The sequence below is a fragment of the Apodemus sylvaticus genome, chromosome 7 (genome assembly GCF_947179515.1).
Source record: "Apodemus sylvaticus chromosome 7, mApoSyl1.1, whole genome shotgun sequence".
NCBI lineage: Eukaryota > Metazoa > Chordata > Mammalia > Rodentia > Muridae > Apodemus > Apodemus sylvaticus.
The window spans coordinates 50377146-50394124 of record NC_067478.1 but is presented as its reverse complement, the minus strand read 5'-3'; the positions used below and the strand labels follow the sequence as shown (position 1 = coordinate 50394124).

The window sequence follows — 16979 nt, the reverse complement described above, 5'->3', positions numbered from 1 at the left end:
GCAGAGATGCACTGAGGCTGGCAGGATGGTTTCCGGAGGATGCAGAAAAGATGTAAAACTGTCATTGCAGACAGAACAGTCAGATACAAAGATGGACACAGAGGGATCTGATGGCTCAGACATTGGGAGCACTGGCTGGAGTAGTAGAGGAACTGGGCTTAATGCCCAGCACCCACGTGGCAGCCACACCTATAACTATGTTTTGGGGATCTCATGACCTCTTCTGGCCTCCTCAGGAAGCAAAGAATGAAGGTGCTGTACAAATGTACATGCAGGCGAAACACCATACACATAAAATAAAATAAATTAAAAACAAAAATATAATGCAAAAGGATTTTTGATGATTTATAAAAGAAATGTGACATGGCAACTTAATTTATATTTACAAATTAAAAACACATTTATATAAATGTATTTACACAACAGTACAGTAACCAATCATTAATTAAAATGTTACAGATAAGTGTTGAACAGATACAACAAAACATAAGGCAGGCTTTCAATCCTTGGATAATGCTTTTTTGTTTTTTATTTTGAGTAACAGTTCCCCGCTGTCCTGGAACCCCCTTTGAGGACCAGACTGATTGCAAAGTTGCAAAGACCTGCTTGCCCCTGCCTCCCAAGTGCTGGGATTAAAGGCATGTGCCACCACACAGACTAGGGACCTTTTACAGTGTGCCTGACAACCAGGAGGCACTGGTCAGGAGACGGTGCATAATGCTGGCTTCGGAAGCAGGGCAAAAGTGACTGACCAGCTTTGGGTGACCTGTCCTTTACCTCTATTTTGGCATTGGATGGCACACAATCCTATGTAAATGCTCTACCACTGAGTCAAACCCCTGAAAGTCACTTTAAACTGTAACCGGAAGCACAAATCAAGACAGACTGAAGAAAAGAAATTTAAAAAAATTCTAACCTAGCTAGAAAAACCTGAATGTGAAAATGTCTTCTCTGATTCATGGGCCAGTCATTTAATCAAGGATGGCATTCTCTGTGATTGACTGGGTACCACGCTTCTGCTTAGTCCCTCACCTGCCAGTACTCAGGCCTGGGTGCTGCCAAGGCAGGCTGGCAGTGTCAAGACAGCAGCCACGGGTCCCACTGCTCCGCTCCACCGAGGGTTTATCTACACATTAACAGCCGCGGGGCAAGAGTGACAGCCAAACACTTGTCATTGGCTGCACTTGGAAGCCACCCCTGATAAGTGATGGGCATTCCAGCTCTGCAGCCAGCAGCCAGCGAGGGAATGCCTAGCAGCTGCCTGGGCATGGGCCCTCCAGGGCCTTTGCCAGTTGCCAGTTCTTACTGTGGCTGGCAGCTTTATGGGGATGTTATTGAGATCTATGTGTTAGGGAGAGTTGGCAACCATTTTTATAAGGGAAGTAGACAAAAACAGGTATTTAATAAGATCTGGGATGATTTATTTAATTTAATTAAACAAGCATGTCAGTGTGTGTGTGTGTGTGTGTGTGTGTGTGTATGCGTGCGTGCGTGCGTGCGTGCGTGCGCGCGAATCCATTTCAGCTTCATTTCCTGAGCCCTTACTGTATACCGTGCTGCCCTACTTGCAGCCTGGTATGTGAACCCAGTGTAAGGTCTGGCAGTTATATATTAGTAATAATTAAATTAAAAACAGCTCATTTTATTTTTTTTTCAAAAGAGGACCAGCCTCTTCTTCCTTTTTTTTTAAAGACTTATTTATTTATTTATTTATTTATTTCATATATGTGGGTACACTGTACCTGTCTTCAGACACACCAGAAGACAGCATCGGATGCCCATTACAGACGATTGTGAGCCACCATCTGTGTGGCATGGCTGCTGGGAATTGAACTCAGGACCTCGGGAAGAGCAGTCAGTGCTCTTAACCGCTGAGCCATCTCTCCAGCCCACCCACTCATTTTTAATGATCTTGGAACTAGTAACATTTCATGATTACCTTACAAATATAAGTACTTTTTTCCCCTCTCACACTGAATGCTTACACATTTAAATACCAAAGGCACTTTCAGTTTCCATGATAAATAAAAATACATTAATTATTGTTTGTTGTCTTCAGTTTCTGTGTCCATGGTGGTCACTGAGAGCCCAGTTCTGCACCTCCCCTTTGGCAAACAGCGTGAAGAAAATGGCACCGAACACGTTAATAGCAGCAGCGATGCAGAAGACAGTCTGCCATTCCCTAATAGTATTCTGGACAAGGAAGGAAAAGGCAAAGGGAAAAAAATGTTTGTATAAAAAACAATCCCAAGGCTATGAGAACAGAAATAGTCACTGATGTCTGTGCTTGGAGCAGAGCAAATACCCGTCCGCACGAGGACTGTGGAGAGTTTCTTCAGTACAGAGTCAACTGATGATGAGGGGGAAGCAGCTAATATAGACGTGACAGAGACAAACAGTGCAGGCTGATGACGCTGCTTCTAGAAAAAGCGTAGACAAAGCTAATGGCTGGGGTCCTCAGTGGTGAGGGAGGCAGGGCAGGAAAGAGAACTGCCTTGCTGAGGGGTGGTGTTCTGCTCCGTGACAGGGCGACAGCTGCCCGCATGTATCAATGTCTTCAATACTGAGCTGGCTCATTAGGATTTGTGAATTTTCCTAATGTCTCTTATAAGTCGTCCCCAGCTGTCCTTACAGAACTATGTTCCTTTCTTCCTCCCTTCCCTCTCTTTCCTCCGAGGCAAAGCTTTCATTCTGCAGCCCAGCCTCGGCTTCCTGTGCCTGGCTCGCTCACTCGTGTGCTTTAGGGGCCGCATGTGTCCTGGGCTAGCCCTGATCCTCTACGCAGCTCAGTTCCTTCTCTCTCCCGTCTCGTCACTGCTGGGCCTACAGGCACACACCATAAGCTGGCTTACGCTGGTACTTTTCAGTAAGTCCTCCAGATGTTCCCGATAACTCCTGCTGCTTCCCATTTCTCACTTGAGCCTCGGTTTCCTGACACTCACTCACCTGATGATCCATTTCATGTAATTATTATTTTGTACTCTTTGTGGGTTTTTTTTGCTGCTGAGATTGAACCCAGAGCCTTGTGGGTGTTAGGCAAGCATTTTGTCATTGAACCATGTTCCTGCCAACACACACACACATACACACTCACACACACACACACGTACTCACACACACTCACAGACACACATACACTCACAGACATACATACACACACACATACACACACTCACACGCACTCAGACACATACACATACATACACTCACAGATACACACACACTCAAACACATGCACACATACATACACAGACACATACACACTCATAGACACACACATTCACACACACACATACACTCACAGACACACACAAACACACATACACTCACAGACACACACACAGACACACACCAGAGCCTTGTGGGTGTTAGGCAAGCATTTTGCCACTGAGCCATGTTCCTGCCAACACACACACACACACACACTCACACTCAGACACATACATGCATTCACAGACACACATGCATACACACACACACACACACTCAGACACCCATACACACATACACTCAGACACACATACATACACACACTCACACATACTCAGATACATACACACACTCACAGACACACACATTCACAAACACATGCACACATACACACACACAGACACACATTCACACACACATACACTCACAGACACACACTCACAAACACATGCACACATACACACACACTCACAAACACATGCACACATACACACACACTCATAGACACATACACACTCACAGACACACACATTCACACACACACATACACTCACAGACACACACAAACACATGCACACATACACACACACTCATTCACTCACAGATACACACACACACACACACACACACACACACCCTGTGCTAAAACAAGCACAACTGTTAAACACTTAGGCTGTAAGAGCAGGGTGTGGTGGCACATGACTTTAATGTTAGCACTCTGTCTCAGGAGTTCTTTATGTTCCCAGATACATTTTTAGTTTTCCTGTTCTTTTTGTAACAAGTCTTTAGATGAATAGATATATACATTTGTTTGTTCGTTTGTTTTTTTTAAAGACAGAGTTTCTCTGTGTAGCCCTGGCTGTCTTGGAACTCACTCCCAGGCTGGCCTGGAACTCAGAGATCTGCCTGCCTTTGCCTCTTGAGTGCTGAGATTAACGGTGTGAGCCTCCATCCCCTGGTGACATTTAAAATTTTTGATGAAGTCATGTTAGACTTTTTTTTTTAAAATAGGATTTTATTTTTCACTTTTCTCTTTGTGTCTGTGTCTGAGTGTATAGCATGTGTGCTCAGGTACCTGAGGAGTCACAGGAGCCCGTAAGCTAGTTCTCTGATGGGGGCGTTGGAGCTGGACTCCTCCTCTGCAAGGGCGGCAGGTGCTCTTAGAGCTAACTCTCCAGCCCCACTGTTTTCTTAAAGGTTTCGTATTGCACTTTTGTTTGAGAGTGTGTGTGCATGCAAGTATGTGGGCACGCACATTACAGTACATGTGTGGAGGTCAGAGGTCATGGGTCAGTTTCAGCCTTCCACCATGCATGTAGGTCCTGGGCTTTGGACTCAGGCGTTGGGGCGGATGCCTCTACCTACTGAACCATCTTGATGAGTCAGCACTGTTTCCACAGCCAGCCTGGTCATCGTCTTGCACTCCGGGCTGAAGATTTTCATTTAATTCTATTATTCTGACTAACCCGCAAGGCGTGGTCTCTGAAAACAGTCCACTTTTTTTTCTTTTTCTTCTCTGGTGCTGAGATTACAGATATTATAACTGCTCCATTATGCCCAGTTTTAATGCTGGGAATCACAAACCCAGGGTTTCATGCATTCCAGCAAAGTGTTGTAGCAACTGAGTCACACCTCCTCCAGCCTGAACACAGCCCGCTTCTGCATCCACTAAGGCATGTCATTTTCCAGTCACCGACTCACATTTCCATCCAATAAAGTAGCAGCTCGCAGCGTAAACTTTATTTTACTTTACATTTTTGTCATAAAGAATTTCACAAAAGCCAGGAGAGTCGGCTCAGTGCCAAAGAACACATTTACTGCTCCCATGTAGCAAACCTGGGTTTGGTTTCAGGGACCTCCATAATGGCTAAAGATAGCAATCCCGTGCCGCTTAACTGCCTGTAACTGCAGGGCCATAGAACCTGACGCCCTCTCTTGGCTTTTTTGGGCATTGCACGTATTAGACATAACATTCAGGCAAAACATCCATAGAAACATTAAGAAAAGGAACACTCATAATTTTATCATTACAATAAACTCAATCTGACACAGAAGTGACACTTCCAAATATTTTTAGTTTAAAAGCCAAATTTCTACTTACATCAGGGGTCAGACTTTTGGCAATGATGGGTCCAATCATCCCAGGAATTGTGGCGAATGTGTTCGTGATGCCCAGGAGGATGCCGGCATACCTGGGAAGAGGGTTCACAGAGCGTGCATTAAAGGGTGAATCCTTCTACAGACAGCTCCTCCATTCTCGGCTTGTGTTCAGACAGTCTGTCTCCACAGAAATGACTTACGGGACCAGGATTTTATATTATAAAAACCTTGCATGCAGTTATGTTTTTCTTTTCGGTTTTTTTTCTTCCCTTTTCTTTTTCCAGAGACAGGATCTTTCTGTGTCCTGGAACTCACTCTGTAACCTAGGCTGGCCTCAGACTCAGATCTGCCTGCCTCTGCCTTCCGAGTGCCGGGATTAAAGGCGTGTAGCACCACTGTCCACTTATAGTTATGATAAAGTCCAGGGGGGCCTACGCCTGAGCGGAGAGAGCAGCCTTAGAGGCAGGGTGGGTGGGTTCAGCCTATGGCAGGAGGTCAGAGCAGGGCCTTTGGTAAGACTGCCAACAATAAGTCAGAAATGAAAATAAATGAGCATGTAGGCCCAGGAACAGCATACACGGTGACACGGCTGCTGATGTGATTGATGTGATCCCTCTTATCAGAGACCTTTTGTTAACCTTGTCTCTTGGATCTACCGGGATATTAAAAGTGAAAACAATTGTACTGGGGCCCGGTGTGGCATGGGGGTACAGTGTGGCATGGTAAGGCACAGTAAGGTAGGGTGGCATGGCACACCTTTAACTCCTGCAATAGTGAGTGAAGAAAGAGGAAGATCAGGAGGATCGAGAGTCTAAGGGAAGCCTTGGCTATATATCAAGTTTGAGGTTAGCCTGGGCTGCCTAACATCCTATTTTAAAACCAAGAAAGGAACAAATTATAGGTTGGGGGGTGTGGCTCAGTAGCAAGCCCTTGTCCAGAGTGCTTGTGGTCCTGTATTCCAATCTCTAGCACCTAAAAAAAGCTACTTCCTGGTGACAAAGTTGAATTTAAGGAATTTAAAATTTATATGTATTTTATTTTTTGCGTGTGCTTGTGTGAGTGTGTGCATATGTGTGTGTGTGCATATGTGTGTGTGTGTGCATGCATGTACGCACACGCTCCAGTGCTACAGCATGCTAGCTTGGGTCAGAGGATAGCTTTTGGGACTTGGTTCTCTCTTTCTACCATGAATGTTTCAGGGCTCAAATTCGGGTCACCATGCGTGGTGGTAAGCTTATTTACCCATTAGAACTATTTCTTTTCTTTCTCTCCTTCCTTCCTTCTTTATTTTCTTTTGTTTTTTTGAGACAGGGTTTCTCTACGTAGTCCTGGCTGTCCTGGAACTTGCTTTGTAGACCAAGCTGGCCTCAAACTCACAGAGTTTGAGGCCTGCTCTGCCTCCTGAGTGCTGGGGTTAAAGTAACGCACCACCACAAACCACCCAGTGCTACAGAACAATTTCAACAGTTCTCTGAATTAAAAGATTTGAAAATTATATAGACAAGAAAAAAATTAAGAAAGTAAAAGTCTATAATTCTTTCACTTAGAGATAATCATCTAATTAGCACCTTAGTAAATATGTTCATTACTGGTGTACGCTTATATTTCCAAGTATGTAATTAGACATGAGATCATATTAAATATACAATTTCACAACTCACTTGTTCCACTAATTACATATTTGCTGACATGCAAATCTTCACACACTGTCCTAGTATACAAGGTAGGTCTACTTTGTATGTGTGACAGAAAGACTTTCTTAATAAGCTGGAGAGATGGTTCAGCAGGTAAGAGCACTGACTGCTCTTCCGAAGGTCCTGAGTTCAAATCTCAGCAACCACATGGTGGATCACAACCATCCTTAATGAGATCTAATGCCCTCTTCTGGTGTGTCTGAAGACAGCCACAGTGTACTTACATATAATAAATAAATAAATCAAAAAAAAAAAAAAAAGCTGGGGAAAGTTTCTCAAGTGCATTGATTTATTTTAAGGGCAAATCTTAGGGAATCAGATTTTTTTTTTGTTGTTGTTTTTCATGTTTTAAAAAATTTCCAGCCGGGCAGTGGTGGCGCACGCCTGTAATCCCAGCACTCTGGGAGGCAGAGCCAGGCGGATTTCTGAGTTCGAGGCCAGCCTGGTCTACAGAGTGAGTTCCAGGACAGCCAGGGCTATACAGAGAAACCCTGTCTCGAAAAAAACCAAATCCAAAAAACTGAAAAAAAAAATTTCTGTATACTCTGTCTCAAAAAAACTTTATGGCTGGGTATATGGTGAAATATACCTGTAATCCCAGAATTCAGGAGGCAGAAACAGGAATGGAGACTTCCGGGCCAGCCTGATAAAATCATTTGTGGTAAATGTGTGTGTTTGTGTGTGTGTGTGCAGAGGATGTCAGGTTCCCTGGAACTGGATTACAGGCGGTTGTGAGCTGTCTGCCGACATGGATGCTGGGAACCAAACTCAGATCCTCTGGAAGAGCAGCCAGAGCTGTGTTCTTAATGGCAGAGCTGCGCTTCCAGCTGCCTGCTTCTCCCTCAAATTTCTGCCTCTTCTGCTTCTCCCTCCGAAATCCTGGGATTATAGATGTGTGCTACCATACCCAGCTGCTACAAACATTTCAAGATGGTTGGCCTGCCTTTTAGATTGTATATACTTTAATGTACATAGTAGGCCATTCCTCTTCAGTAAGAAGCCTACGGGGATTGTTTAACATTTATGTCAAGAAGGCAGCAATAGCTCAGCATGGTGGTGCCCGCCTGCAATACTGGACTTGGGAGGTGGAGACAGGAGATCAGAAGCATGGGTAATTCTTGGCTACATTTTGTGTTCAAGGCCAGCCTAGGTTACAGACCGTCTTGTGTTAAAAAACTAAAACTGACTGACTGACTGACTGACTAAAAAAGAGGAAGAGCAGCTGCCTGTCTGGCTAGCCTTACTCCCAAGAATGGCACGCCCACACCTTCAGACCTCCACTGGGCTCACTCCAGGTGCTCACGTCTGCCACAAGTGTCCCTGTTACCTGACTGACTATTCATGCTGTCACCGCCACCTGCCACGCACACTCCCTGCACCCTACCGCTCGCTCCCTCAGCTCCTCTTCCGGGAAGCCTTCTCTGTGCGCTCATACTCAGCGGCTGCCACAGAGTCTTTATTGTCCCCCGGGTTAGCAGCACATGTACTACTCTTACAGGTGACCCAAGTTAAGGTAACTAACTGTCCCGGAGCGCAGGCTTGCTGACGGAGCGCAGGACCCACGACAGTGCACACTCAAGCTTCGCTTTCCCCTCTTCTGTCCACTGTCCACGCATGGCGCGTGCTTACACAGCACACACGGACTAAGGCGAGGTGCCGTGCAAGCCACAGCCATCTCGGCCACGCACTGGGTCATGCCCACCCTGGGAGCCTAGCTCCACAAAGGGCAGTGCCCTTCTTACACACAGGGCCCAACGGTGCCAATTCCTGATCAGGAGTTTTGTACAGGAGGAATCAAGTGTAACATTTTCGACTACACGCCAGGGTTGCTGACTTACTACAAACTGCTGTATGGACCAGTTCATCCTATAAACTATTCTCTCTCTCTACTGAAGTGTTATGTTTTTGTTTTGTTTTTTTTAAAAAAAACTCTGGCTTTTACAGGCTACCCTGATGATGTGTCATTTACTATAATCCTATGCCCCTCCCGAGCACATGTTAGGATCTAGAGTCTAGATTTTAGAGTTCCTTGAGCTACATCTGATGCCTTGTTAAGGAAATAAAGAAAGGTGGAGGGTTTCAGCTAACCTCGTTTCCCCAAACAGCCTTGTAAGCATATCTTCCTGAAGTTCACCCAGATACCTGCAAAGTCCCGCTCGAGCCTTCGTGTTTTACATAGGTGACCACTAGGACTGAAAACCAAATTCCTGGCCCAAATGAAAGAAATGTTTCCGCAGTTCATGCAGTGCAACTTCTGTTCATGCAGTGCTACTTCTACTAGGACCTTGGCTTCTGGGCTGTCAGCTGCTGATCTGAAATCGCTTTCTCATTTTAAATGGCAAGACTCCTATATAATAATAATAATAATAAATATTATTATTATTATTATTATTTCTGCGGTGCCTATTTCAGCCATCTACAAACATCCATATTTTTGTACTTGAAGCCCATACACACAAACCATATAGGCAAGCCAAGGTCTTTTTGGCTTGCTCCCTTGGGGAGTACAGCTTAAATTAACCGAGCTTGGCAGGACCTCTCTCCTACTCTTTTTTTAAACCATTAGCACCTTGGCAGGAGCCAGCTGCGACGTTGCCAGGACTTTGCACTGACAGATCTAAGCACAGACGGATGCTGTAAAGTCCTAAATGTCAGCACCAAGACGTCCATTCGTATTCATATTCCCTCGGCCAGGAAGTGCCACGGAAGATGGACACCTACAGATGAGAAAACGCGCTGCAAACTCAGTGTTTCCTGCCTACTGGAGTGCAGGATGCCCGTGGACATAACCACTGAAAGTTCTATAGGTTCCAGGCACCATAACTAGCCGTAGGTAAGCTGTGGCTTCACCACAGTGGTGCATAACTGTAATCCCAGCAAGAGGATGTTGAGGTGGGGGATTGACACAAGTTTGAGGCTAGCCTGTTTTAAAATCGAATGACAAAAAAAAAAAATCTTAATTTCAATTTATGGAAGGGCTTAGAAAATACCATGCACAGATTTCATGTTAATAGGAATATTGACTGTCCATTGGGAAAACTATGAGAGGCTTATAAGTACTTTCCATATCTCACCTAACAGTAAGATCGGTTCTGGGAAGGCTCAGGAGATATGGCTCAGTGGTGAAGAGCATTTGCTGGGCTGTTGTGAGGATGAGGATTAAAATCTCAGTGCCCATGAGACAGGACACTCGAGGCATCTCTGAAAGTGCCTGGAACTCCAGCTTCACAGCAAATGGATCAAGCAAGATTGTTGGGGTTCGCTGGTTTGAGCGAGACTTGGTCAGAAGGTCCAGGAAGAGGACAGCGCCCCCTGGTGCTCTCTTCTGGCCTCTGGATGCACACAGGCTCACTGCAAGGATTCTGAGCATCCTTAGCTCCTTTATAGACGAGGAGTGCAGAAGAACGGGAGATGATTATGCTCTTCCTTTTCTTATGGCTAAGGGATAGACTGTGTGTAAAGTGCTAGGTTCAATTCCGTGTGTGTGTGTGTGTGTGTGTGTGTGTGTGTAAAATTTCACTGGCTTTCGTTTGTGAGCATATTAACATGCTTGGGTTAAGTTTCTTTTATCTTAAAACAAAACAAAAAAACCAAAAACTGTTTTTTGTTTTTTTTTACTATATGTGTCCCAGAACTAGAAGGAATATGAAGTTGATTTGTTTAAGCCTCTTTTGTTATGACATAACAAGACACCAATTTCTTTTTGCCTCGCCTATAAATTCCTCTGTCTAGACTACTAGCCCTTTCCCCCGTTTTGTGGTGCTGGGAACCAACATGCCTAGGACTCATTTATGGTGAGGAAAGTGTTCTACCACTTAACTATATCCTCAACCCTCGGATATAGTACCTCCCTCCCTTCTTCCTTCCCTTCCTTCTTCTCTTCCTTTCTTCCTCTCTTTTCATTTTTTCCCCTTTGAGACAGGGTTTCTCTTGTAGCTCTGGCTGTCCCGGAACTCATGCTGTAGAACAGGCTGACCTAGAACTCACAGACCCACCTGCCTCTGCCTCCTGAGGGCAGGGGCTAAAGGTGTGTACCACCACACCCAGCTGATGCGGTCTCTTTAGCTTGGCTAACTTCTTTGCACTGTTTCTTCAGACTTCTGTGTTAATGTCCCAGCCATAATTTTTTGCTTTTATGAAACAGGCTCATGCCGTGTAGGCCAGGCTGGCTTCAACCTGTCAGCCTTTTGAATACAAGGATTATGGACATATTCCACTAAGCCCGGAACAAAAAAAGGTTGCTTTACTTGTGTGGCTTTCTTGACTCCCACCGCCGAGTAGGCTGTGCCTGTTAGGGCTTGTACAAACAGATACTTAGGATTTGTTGAAAACTATACTATCCTACAACTGCTTAATTTTAATTGGTTCATTCCTGTCTTTGACTAATCTCAAAAGCAGGCACTGAATCTTTTCCTAGAGTCATGTGGGGTTCCAAATGCTGAGTATATAAACTCCACAACTGTTTGCTGAGGGGGTGGGAAGACAGACTTGGACTAGTTTCTCAGACTTGAATGTGTGCGAGACTCACCCAGGGATCTCAGGGTGGAGATTCTTGGTAGTGCACGTGTGGTGCAGCCCAAGATTTTACATTTCTCATCAGCTCTCCGCTGACGCCCCGGGTGTGAAGAGTACACTGACAGGGCTACTCAAACCCTTCCAATATATCACTCTAAGATCCTGCAAGTTACACAAATGAAAACATCTGCCATAGTTTCTCTCTCTCTCTCTCTCTCTCTCTCTCTCTGTTTTTTTCAAGACAGGATTTCTCTGTACAGCCCTGGTTGTCCTGGAACTTACTCTGTAGACCAGGCTGGCCTCGAACTTAGAAATCCGCCTGCCTCTGCCTCCCAAGTGCTGGGATTAAAGGTGTGCACCACCATTCCGGCTGCAATGTTTTCTACATTCTTTTTCTTTCAGTTTAAGGGGCAGCATTGATCATTCTGTTTCACTTCTGTATTGTCTGTAGTGCTGGAGGCTGACCCCACCGATTTACATGTATGCAGTAAGTTCTCTGTCACTGAGCTAGGGCCCCAGACCCTCACACTTAAAAGAACTCTTTATCTCCTTGAATGGGTTTAGGTAATCAGGCTTGGCTACGACTCCATAGATGCTAACATTTCCTCCACCTGGAAACTGGTCAAGTGCACCTACCTACCTTGTTAGACTGTTTTCAGGACAAAAAAGTGTTTGTACAAGTGACTAGTAAGCTATTGAGTACTAGACAACGGCATTTATACATAAGGAGCACAATGATTAACAACTGGAAAAGTCAATAGCTCTACTTTCTGTCACTCTTGTTGTTTAAGACAGGGTCGCTCTCATATAACCTAGGCAGTCGTGGACTCACTAGGTACTTAGCCAGGGATGCCCCAGCTACTGTGAAGCTATTTGCTAATAAAATAGGCATCTCTATGATTTCCAAAGGAACAGCTTCTAGTGCTTCGACTCTTTCATCTTTAAAGTGTTCCCCCGATTCTCACCCCCCTCGCCCCACCCCTGAGACAGAATATCTCTGTGTATGTAGCCCTGGCTGTCCTGGAACTCACTCTGTAGACCAGGCTGGCCTCAAACTCAGAGATTCACCTGCCTCTGCCTCCCAGTACTTGCTTGGGATTAAAGGCGTGCGCCACCACTGTCTGGCAAAGTGTTATCATTACAGTTATGTTTATATTTTTCAAATTATCACTAAATTCAACTAAGTTTCCTTGCAATTAACTTTCACTATTAAACTCCTAGAGTTCATACCTTATCGATATGCATATTCAACAAACAGTTCCTAGTTTGTAAAGTTCAATGAACTCTTCCTTTATATATTACAGTTATTTTAAGGTTGCTGGTATACAGGAAATCCTCCCAACATTAGGTATGTGCTTTTGTGATTATAAGCAATAGGCAGGTGTTGGAATGAGAGATGTGAACTCCCATGCTCGGTTGGTGTTCTGTGATCTGTGCTGGGAACGGTCATATGCGGAGCTCTAAGGATGTTTAGTTGGAAGGAGCTTACCCCCTTACAGAAGATTAAATTATTCTCTTCCCAGCTGCGGGCTTGATTTCAGGACTTGACATGCACAGGGAGAGCTCTACCACCTGAGCTCCACCAGGAAAGCACAAGCTTCTCACTTTCTTGTATTTTTTCTTTCATATGAGAACAGATTAATTTCAAAGGTCCATTCAGGTTCTTTCTTTAAAAATCTGAAACAGGGGCTGGAGAGATGGCTCAGAGGTTAAGAGCAATGATCGCTCTTCTGAAGGTCCTGAGTTAAAATCCCAGCAACCACAGGGTGGCTTGCAACTATCAGTAAAGAGATCTGACACCCTCTTCTGGTGTGTAAAGACAGCCACAGCATGCGTAGATATAATAATAAATAAATCTTTAAAAAAAAATTGGCTGGCTTTGAACTTTGTGTGATCCTCCTGCCTCAGCCTCCATGATGCTAGGAGTGTAGAAGTGTGCCGCCAGACTTAGTAAGGCCTGCTCAGGGCCTCTGAAAGGGTGTGGACAAGGGCTTGTCCCGGGGTATTCACTGAGCAGAGAGGGTTAACGGGAGTCAGAGGGCTCTGGCATCTGGCCAGGTGCAGTCTGGGGGATTTCAAAGGTAAGAAAATGACTTCACAGTTCCTTCAAAATTAAATAGCTCTCCATTACTTCTTGTAAATTAAGTTCCCCAAATCTTCTGAGGAAAGGTACTCAATCTAGTCCCTTCTTTTATTTTAGCTGGGGGAAAAAAAAAAAAAACAGAGTTATATGGCTCAAAGAATGTTTCCAGAGAGGTGGATATAAAAATTTGTTTGGGCTTAAAGTAAGAATTTTTAGATCATGGATTTACCATTTGTTAGCTGTGTGGCATAAGACAAGCCACTTAATTCCCCTGAACCCAAGTTTCTATAGAGGTAGGCACTTGCCTAACTCACTGGACCTCTGAGGACAAACAAGAGAATGTTTATGTAAGAGGCTGGTAAGCAACCACTTACTGGACACCTGTGTTTACATGTAGGTAATGTGATAAGTGTCAACTGGGCAAGGCAACGGCTCTATTCTTTTGTAATTTTTAGCTTTGCTTGTTTTTTGAGACAGGATCTCATATGGGTGTGGCTGGCCTTGAACTGCAGCCAGGGTTGAGTCTGACATTTTTTTTTCCTGTCTCCAGGCTCCACTTCCTTGATTCATAAAGCAATATATATATATCTTAATATAGTATGACATAATAATATATTATATATAATAATTTTACCCTCTAAGCCTCCATCTTGCTGGCTCCACTTTTATTTATTTGTTTTTTATTTGATACATGGTCTTATGTCCTAGACTGGCCCTGAACTTCTGACTCTCCCGTTTCCATCTTCCGAAGTCTGGGATTAAGGTGTGCAGAAGTCTGGGATTAAGGTGTGCGGCGCTGCAGCGGTCAGTTTGTGCTGGCAACTGAATCATGGTTTCGTGAACGCCAGGCAAGCACAGCACCAGCTGAGCTGAGCTCCTGGCTCTGTGTCTGACCAAGAGGGCTCTGTCTCTCCTCTGTCCACCGAGTGCCTCCTGGGTGCCAAGCTTGGTGGCAGTTCGAGGATGGGCTATCACAGAGCCTGTTCTAGCTGGTACAGACCCCGAGTCACACCGTCCCTTCTGTGTGCAGGAGAACCCCATGGGTAGAGGATGGCAGTTCAGGGTTTGAGAATTTACTGACTGTGTAAACTGAAATCCAGCAAAAAATTTAAAGCGATTCCTCTAGTAGTCAAATTCACGCAAAGCACAAACAAGAACGGTGGCTGGCAGGGAACAGGCTATGTGGCATTAGCGCTGGTTTAAGGGACATAGAATTTCAACAGGAGAGATGGAAACGCTGAGAGATTGCAGGTGGTGATGGCTAACAAACAGTAGCGTGTTTTATGCTATCTATGTTTTACTATGACTAAGAAAAAAATTACAGCTGTTCCCAGAAAACCTCTCTGTATTTGTACTCACGAAGGAGCGATATCCAAATGGTTGATGCTAAACCCGGAAGAGGCGAAGCCTCCCAGCGTCGTGGATATGGTTAGGAACACAACAGCCAAAGAATAGTTACAGCCTATAAATCCAGCCGCGACTAGGAAAACTGCAGGGCCAACCATTCCTGGAGTTACAAGAGAAAAAGAAGCGCCATTAAGGTAGTTGCTCAATTTAAAACTGTATAACCCTGCATTGGACAGTGCTGCCACCTACTGTAGAAACACGGAACTGCCTGGAAGACCGAAGTATCTTCATAGCTTTCATCACTAGAAAGCCTGGCAGGAAACATGGGATATAACTCACGTAATAAGAAAAGGAAACTTTCTTCCTCCTGTCGTGTTATTTAGTCTGCATGTGATAAGAACTCAGTCTACATTTACAGAGCTGACCACCAGGGACAGAAAGACTGAAAAACAGGGCGGAAGGGAGAAGCAACAGCTGACACAGACTGTGACTAAAGTTCTTAACATCAAAGTAAATAAATTATACAATAAACTTGTTGGGGGCTGGAGAGGTGGTTCAGTGGCTATGAGTGCTTCCTGCCCTTCGAGAGGACCTAACTTTGATTCCTAGCACTCATGTTGGGTGGCTCACAACCATTTGTAATTCCTAGCTCCAGGGTGACCCAGTGGCTTCTGCAATGGCACACACCCATGCATGCTTGTACACATGCACACACACACATGCACACACACAGACAGACACACAAATAATAAACTTTGTTGGATGCAGTTAGAAATCTGATCCATCTTGGTTCTAGGAGGTGATAACAAAATGCATATTATTATACACAGCTGGTCCAGAGGAAAACAATAAATCAGATTGAACCCAAAGGGAAATAATTTTCTTTACAAATGATCAAAGTCAGAGTCGGATCTGAACAGGATGGGGCGGCAGTTGCCGCAGTGGGGGCTCCACAGGTGTTTGAAGAATTTACCTAATTGTCTTTTCACCATAAGAAAAGATGGATTTTATGTGCCTGGGTGTTTTACTTGCACGTATGTCTGTGCACACATGTGTGTCTAGTGCCTGTGGAGCTAGAATAGGTCATCCGATCCCAAGGAGCTGGCGTTGCAGACAGCCCTAAGCTGCCGTGCGGGTGCTGGGGACTGAACTCGTGTTCTCTCTAAGGGTGCCAGTTCTCTTAATGGCTGAGCCATTTTTTTCTGGGCCCTAAATTTACATTTATTTTTTTAGACAGGATCTTACTGTAGTTCTGGCCTGCAACTTATTATGTTGACCAGGCTGGCCTCAAAGTCACAGAGGTCTGCCTGCCTGCCTCTGCCTCCCAAGAACTGGAATTAAGGGAATATACTAGCACGAGCAGACAAAATTGACGCAAAACATGTTATGATGTATGTCCGATGTCCTCTCTGGTACCTGCGGAGGCCAGAAGGTGTCGGACACCCTGTAGGTGGCGGTCCAGGCGGCTGTGGTTGTGGGAACCCGTCAGGATCCATATGTGAACAAGGGCAAGGATTACTCTTTTGTGTTGCCTTGGCCTACTGTGACAGGAACAGACATGACCTCTTGCTCTCCACTCCTGTTTTTTGGTATACAGTCCTCATGCCTCTGGAGTTTCTGGAGTGATTAGGATTGTCTTTTGTTCGCTAATAACATGGCATGACCGGTGACCTTGGGACCAGTGGCCCTAGACTGTGCGTTTTGTCCCAGTATTTTGAGACATCATGTGAGGGAACCTAACCTGGCCTTAATCAAACTAGTCATGAATCAGAAGACCTTGAATCCCTGATGCTCCTGGCTCTACTTCTCAAGGGCCGGGATCTTAGAGATGTATCTCCAGGCCTGGCTCTCAATTTCTTCATCTTTCTGAGTCTCATTATGTTACCCAGTCTGGCTTCTGACTCCAGGCCTCAAATGATTCTCTGGCCTCAGCTTCCCCGCACTGGGCCTACAGTGTGCACCGCGCTGACTGGCTATCAAAAAGGCAAAGGCACCAGTCGCCAAGGAGGAGATAAAGGCGGGGCGGCAGG

General features: G+C 45.0%; 1 protein-coding gene across 2 annotated transcripts in view; it reads right to left on the bottom strand.

Moving 5' to 3' along the window:
- Positions 1 to 331: 331 nt before the first annotated feature.
- The window catches only part of Slc17a5 (solute carrier family 17 member 5), a 41051-nt gene continuing 24403 nt past the window's right edge, over positions 332 to 16979 (bottom strand). For both annotated transcript variants that reach the window (XM_052187759.1, XM_052187758.1), the window contains 3 exons: positions 14962 to 15109; positions 5312 to 5402; positions 332 to 2193 (listed from right to left, as the gene is read on the bottom strand). In XM_052187759.1, coding sequence (XP_052043719.1) covers positions 2056 to 2193; positions 5312 to 5402; positions 14962 to 15109 — 377 coding nt within the window. In that variant the 3' untranslated portion in view covers positions 332 to 2055. The remainder of the gene's footprint in view (positions 2194 to 5311; positions 5403 to 14961; positions 15110 to 16979) is intronic.